Source organism: Macrobrachium rosenbergii, chromosome 55 (genome assembly GCF_040412425.1).
Source record: "Macrobrachium rosenbergii isolate ZJJX-2024 chromosome 55, ASM4041242v1, whole genome shotgun sequence".
Lineage (NCBI taxonomy): Eukaryota > Metazoa > Arthropoda > Malacostraca > Decapoda > Palaemonidae > Macrobrachium > Macrobrachium rosenbergii.
In genome coordinates this window covers 7725700-7732700 of record NC_089795.1, presented here as the reverse complement: position 1 = coordinate 7732700, position 7001 = coordinate 7725700, and the positions used below count along the sequence as shown (strand labels likewise).

Sequence of the window (7001 nt, the reverse complement as noted above, 5' to 3'; positions counted from 1 at the left end):
TGCGTATTATATTCCCCATCTTCTCCTTTCCTCCTCTTGCTCTTGCTCCTCATCCTTCATCCATCCTCTTCCTGCCCTTGCTCCTAACCCTCCAGCCCTCCTCCTCCTGCCCTTGCTCCTCATCCTCCAGCCATCCTCCTCCCGCCCTTGCTCATCCTGCAGCCCTCCTCCTCCTGCCCTTGCTCCTCATCCTTCAGCCATCCTCCTCCCGCCCTTGCTCATCCTCCAGCCCTCCTCCTCCTGCCCTTGCTCCTCATCCTCAGCCATCCTCCTCCCGCCCTTGCTCCTCACCCTCCAGCCACCCTCCTCCTGCCCTTGCTCCTCATCCTCCAGCCATCCTCCTCCTGCCCTTGCTCCTCATCCTCCAGCCATCCTCCTCCCGCCCTTGCTCCTCATCCTCCAGCCATCCTCCTCCTGCCCTTGCTCCTCATCTTCCAGCCATCCTCCTCCTGCCCTTGCTCCCCATCCTCCAGCCATCCTCCTCCCGCCCTTGCCCCTCATCCGCCAGCCATCCTCCTCCTGCCCTTGCTCATATTCTTCATTATCCTCCGCAGAATTCATTTTCTTTTAATACTTCGAAATCATACATCCTTCCTTTCGCGGAAGCTCTTCATCTTGTGAATGAACCTTTGCAAACTTACTGCGAAAGCACGAAAGTTGGAAGACGTTACATGACGGATGAAGACGTAACTGCAGGTTTTTCATAGATGGTGTAAATAGAGAAGCATTACGGAGCAGTGGTTGTTATAAGTGATTTAAATGCGGAGATGGGTAACAGCAAAGCTAACATAGCTGTCAAGTTAAGAATCTTGTGGAGTAATTAAAAACAGAAAGAAATTTATTTCGAGTGTGGCTTGATGGTCTGAAATACGCAGACAGATAGGTTATGATGAAGAAAAAGTGTGTCAGATGGTGTGATAGTGCAGAGAGATCGAAAAACACGTTGAAGACTGTTTTTGTGAAAAAGTAATGGAGTAATGAGTGGAGGTCACATATTCTTTGTTGAAATGGAAATGAGAGCTGGAAATGTGGCTACAAGTGGGCTTAAGATAAGTGAGGTCGGTAGGAGAAACGCGAGAATTACATAAAACCAGGGGAAGGACACAAAATGGACTGGGGTTAAAGTCAGTGATGCAGGAGGAATGTATCCCATGTGAGTTCCATATTCATTTGCAGTAATGTAAATTGTAATATATTTTTTTTTCGTTCTGGAACGAAGCTTAGGTTATTGAAAACGATTCTATGTACAACATAGGGCTTCAGATAAGGAATACCGCTCACTTGTAGAAATTTGTTGCCACAAGACGAAATGCAAAGAGGATGTAAAAAGATTGCATACAGATACGAGGAAATGGAACTTATAGTTTCAAGAAGGAAACTGTATGATATGCAAGTGAATTTTACGATCAGAAAGAACATGCAAGAGGTTAGATAAGGTGTGGGAGAAAAAGCTTAGTGTAAGCCTGAGCACGCACTTTATGAGGAAACATGCTTTCTTCAGGACAGAAATTCCCGAGAGAAATAGTAATGAACAAACTAACTTTAAAATAAATGATTGACAGGGTATTGTAAAGATATTTTACTATGGAGTATAGACGAGAGGCGTGTCTGAGTGATGCTGGTTTAGAATAGGTTAGTATAAATTCGAGAATGCTCATTGTTGCGGAAGTTGATGTAAGGAAAACAATTAAGATGAGGTTGAGGAATAAATAAAAGTAGCAGAAATTAATGGGATTACAAGTGGAATGCTGTGACAAGGTACTCAAATTGAGATTGAATGAATGGCCATGGTGCACCAGGTACGCCTAGAAGAGGCAAAGGATCCTAAGGAATGGGCCAGAGGAATGATATTTCCATTGTATAAACGTATAGGTAAATAGATATCTGAAAAATTATACTATTGCTAAATGATACTGGTAAGGTTTTGATGCAGAGAGTGAAACAGATGACAGAACGGTTCATCAAGTATTTGCTCTGGAACAGTTATGAATATTTTGAGAATCCGATGAATATGGACCCAGAGAAGGTTTATGAAAAAAATATATGGTGTTCAAATTTATGTGCTGAGAGTGATATAAGGCTTTTATGATAAAATCGAAGTGCGTCAAAATATGCAAGCGGGAGGGCGGCTGACTTGACTTGAAAAAAAGGAAATGAATGTGGAAGTGTTGGGTCCCTTTGACATCTCAAAGTCTTCAGGAATGGAATCATACAGTAGGTTGGAAGAAGGACATTAAATGTAGGTGGGAGTTCACATGATGAAAGATGGTTGTGGTTGTGTTTGGGATGGCTAATGTTGTAGATGATCGATGGTTAATAACTTATAGAGAAGAGAAATGGGCAGAAACCAAGAAAAATGTTTGTAAGGAGTGGAAGTTAAAGGTGAATGTGAAGTCGAGGGGACAAAGGGAAACACAGAGGATTTAGGGAAGTTAAGGGCGACTGATGATGTAAATGAAACGGACGATCGTAGGATAAGAGAAGAGAAGAGAAGAGCAGCAGAATAGGCGAATCAAGAAAGGCAACAGTACCTGTGCAAAGGAGTAGTAAAAAATTAAATGTCTATGAAACCTAAAGTTGTATTTAAGGAAGGAATTGTTGAGCCAACTCTCATTTACAGAAATGATGCTTGGATGTTGAAAGAGAATGGGAGGAAAAAGTTTTATTCTGTTGAGATGAAACATTTGATTGTGGTATGTGGGTGAGAAGGATCGAAAGGGGTAGGAATGTGGAGGAACGTACAAGTAGTAAAGTAGATGTCAGAGAGGAAAAGATGGATTAGATTATTTTCAGATGGTTTGGTCGTGTGGAGAGATCTAGCATGCTAGGCTGGTGAAAACAGCATTATTCTGAAGTGGTGGGAGGAAAGGGAAGAGGAGACCTGAAAAGTGCTAGATGAATAAAAGCAAAAAGTCCCAAGGTGGGAGGAGCCTTAGCATCTAGGAAAAAAATTAGTGTGTTCAAGACAGAGGTGAATGGTGGAATTTTTACAGAAGTCTTGACGAGCCGCGGATGTACATCCTTTGTATGCGTAAGAAATGGCTAATTTGGCAAAAGTTTTCTACACAAGCAATTCATCAATTCGGCAGTTCAAGCATGAAAACTATCTTCACCTTTTCTAATTTTTTCCTCTGAAGTCATCTGTTATGCGAAACGCCTTGATGATATAACAATTACAAGTATGGATTTAAATCTTGCGTACGATTATGTGAATGTAAAAACACCCCGATAAGTGTGTGAATAAACTGATAAAGAACCTTATACTTTCATGTTTTAATGTTCTGCTTCCACCCGGAAACGTGAGATTGAAAAAATAACTGCCGATAGTATTAATGTTTTTACAGGTGGCAAGAACCAATGAATGCTGTCTTTTGAAACTTCATTTTGATCAGTCAGTTCTGAAATAATGAAGTGATTTGATTAATGTGAAAGTTTTTACCTCCACAGTTACTCTGCAATGTCACGACTTGGCTTTCCCTGTATTTGTATCAAGACTAAGTCACAAATCAATCTGATTTCAATTAAACTCACTTCTCTTGTTCTGAATGAAGTTTCTCTAAAATACCGGATCGTTCTTATTAAAAAAAAAAAATGGTTCGCTTTTCTTCTTTTTGAGATAAGATGTCTTGAGCTCCAGGATAATCTTAGAGCGAATATATTTTTTATTGTGGGGAATCAGTTTTTACACAGAAAATGATATATATATATATATACTTTATAATGGGTGCGCTAAAAACAGCCAGTGAAAAATGATTTTCCCATCCATAGTTGCATGTGTCATTTCTCTATTAGATTCCCGAAGAAGGAGAAATCAAAAGACTGATTACAATTTTCCTATTAAATTTGCTCATAATTATCCTCTGGAGAATGATGATCACCTGATTCATTTGAAAAATACATCTAAACTTTGAAATGAAATTATTTGAAATAAGTGCCAACCTCATACGTTTCATTAATGAAAAGTACTAGTAGCAAATCCAATAAGCATAAACATCTCAAGAAAGCTAAGAAGATCAGCGTATTATAAAGATCTTGACACTAAACTAAGAAACGTCATTTAAATCCAATACACGAAGAGAGAACCGACATATTGCACGAAGTCCATTCGGTGTTAATCATACGTATCATCATATGATTTATTATCAGGTCCCCTATCTGTTTGTTTGTCTCACTATAGACACCTCTTGAATCTGGAGACCAGGCAACGTGGACGGGATTAACATGTTATAATAAGGGTTAATGTTGTGAGCAGGATCCTAATTTATAGTTAAATTATATAGTATTATGCTAAATCATATATCATTCGCGTCTATCCCTGTTTTCCCATGTGATTCCGTAGATGAGAGAGAGAGAGAGAGAGAGAGAGAGAGAGAGAGAGAGAGAGAGAGAGAGAGAGAGTATTATTTCCTCTTGACGCAATTGGGTCCAAATAGAAGGAAAAAATGGATTGTAAGAAGCCTCTCAGTCTGTTGGTCGGTATATGCCTTTCTCTCTCTCTCTCTCTCTCTCTCTCTCTCTCTCTCTCTCTCTCTCTCTCTCTCTCTCTCTCTCTCGCCATTTCTTATTCATCTAAAAAAGGTAAAATGTACGAACAACAAAATATTGATTAAAGTAAGTCCACTATTCGTTACTTGTTATGGTCTACAACGAGAGATATACTCATGGCGAGAAATATATTTAACTAAACATTTTAGCAAAAAGGAATTATTGCGGGATTTCCTTGTTAGTTCCCGTAAGACACATGAATCATTTACAGACTCATTCCTCATTTGGATGTAGTGGTACCTTGACATACGAGTTTCATTCGTTCCGTGACCGAGCTCGTAACTCAATTTGCTCGGAAATCAAATCGAATTTCCCCATTAAATTGAAGGGAAATACTATTAATCCGTGCCAGCCTCTCAAAAAACACACCGATTTTTATTGTTACGGGTTTTTTAATAAGATAAATGTACTTTATAAATAACAAATAGTATATAAAAAATAATAATACATGATAAAAGTTAATTGTACTTTACTTCGAAGATCACACGAAGGCACTGGCAGAGGTGGAGCAGCAAGGCAAGCAGGCTAGTGAGTGTCTCAGTGGGTACGGAGGGGGGTGGCGGTGATGGGAGGCAGGATATTGGCGGGGGAGGTTTTTTCACGTCGTTCTCTATCGCTAACTTGACTTACTCGCTGCACACTTAATGCGGCATTGCTAAATTTAACTTACGCACTAGGTATGCTAGACTTTATCGCTAAACTTAATTGCTACTTTTAAAATTTTTTTATTTATAATTTTCTTCTTCTTCACTGACTTTTGCCTTTTTTGCCACACTTTCCTTGCTTTCACGTGCAGGGCGTTACATTGAAAACCTGTCCAAGTAGGTTTATTTCTTTCTGTCTCAAAATTGTTCAAAAATGAGCTAGGCAAGTGTTGTTAAACAGTTCCGACGCATGACCTATTGCAACTTTTTCAGGGTGTTTCTTTTCAACAAACACTACAATTTTCTCCCACATTCCCAACTTTTCCTAAATCTCACTTGTAGCAACCTCCTCCAGCACTTGCTCCTCCTCCTCCTCCAAAACCTGTAAAGCCTCCGTACACGTACACTGCTACTGATGTAGCTCCTTTAATTCCTCCATTGTCAGTTCCTCTTTGTGCTCCTTGACGAGGTAGTCAACGTCTTCTTCATCCACTTCCAGGTCCATGGACTTTCCCAGGGACACAATATTCTCCACCTCTAGCTTTCAGATTCAATCCTTTGAATTCCTGTTCGGATACAACCTCAGCCCACAGCTTCTTTTATGCAGATTTTAAGGTCCTCCTTGTAACACCCTGTAGGTCACATTTTTGCCAGGTCATGTATTGATAATTTTCTGGAACTCTTGAAGGGTGAGGTTTGTGGCCTCCATAACCTCAGAGCAGTGCTTGAACAGGTGCTTGGTGAAGAGCTTTTTGAAATTTGAAATCACCTGCTGGTCCATAGGCTGCAGGATAGGGATGGTGCTCAGTGGAAAGAAGAGGACCCAGATAACCTTGAAATTTTCATAGATGTCATCTGTGAGGGTTGGTGAGTGCACGGGAGGGTTGTTGAGGACGCGAAGGGCTTTCAGAGATAAGTTATTTGTGGTGAGGTAATTCTTGATGGTAGGACCGACAACCACGTTTACATACAGGACAAATTTTTCCTGGTGACTCACACCTTTGAGTTTGCCTTCCACATAACCTGCAGATTTTCTTTGGTTTTCTTGTGGGACTTAAAGGCTCTGGGGTTTTACGAGTGATATGAGTAGCAGCTTGACTTTGCATTTGCCACTTGCATTTGCACACAGTGCAAGGGTTAGCCTATCCTTCATAGGTTTGTGACCTGGTAAGCTCTTCTCCTCTGCCATGATATAAGTCCTCCTTGGCATGTTTTTCCAGAAGAGCCCTGTCTCGTCACAGTTGATGACTTGCTGGACAACGTACCCACCTGCTTCTACCAGTTCGGCAAAACTTTTAACAAACTCCTCAGCTGCCTTCACATCAGAGCTTGCTGCCGCCTCACCATGCCTGATGACAGAGTGAACGCCAGTGCTATTTTTAAAATTATCAAACCAGCCCCAAGTGGCTTTGAATGACTCTTCCGATATCTCGTCCATTAATGTTCCTGCCATCTAATGCACCAAAGCTGTGTAGATGTCTTTTGCCTTCTCACAGGTGATGCTATCCGTCATGGTATCTCCTGTGAGCTGCTTCTCATTCAACCACACCAATAACAACTTCTCCATCTCTTCATGGGCAGAGGTCAAGAACTTTGAAATAATCTTAACGCCATTGGCTGGCTTTATAGCCTTTATCAGCTCCTTCTGCTTGAAGATGATACAGACTGTAGAAGCAGTCCGGTCATACTGCCTCGCCAAGTCCATAACATGCACACCTTGATTGTGTTTTTCTATGACTTCATGGCCTTTTCTTCTTCTCAGCACTGGTCTTAACACTCACTTTCTCAGGACCCATGGCAAAAACTAAGAAA

At 40.8% G+C, this 7001-nt stretch overlaps 1 protein-coding gene across 1 annotated transcript; it reads right to left on the bottom strand.

Annotated features, from left to right (window-relative positions):
* Positions 1 to 5844: 5844 nt before the first annotated feature.
* LOC136835723 (tigger transposable element-derived protein 1-like) lies at positions 5845 to 6642 on the bottom strand. Its single transcript, XM_067099584.1, has 2 exons — positions 6265 to 6642; positions 5845 to 6126 (listed from the first exon to the last, which is right to left on the bottom strand). Exons 1-2 carry the CDS (start codon positions 6640 to 6642, stop codon positions 5845 to 5847), a joined length of 660 nt encoding a protein of 219 aa, XP_066955685.1.
* Positions 6643 to 7001: the final 359 nt, after the last annotated feature.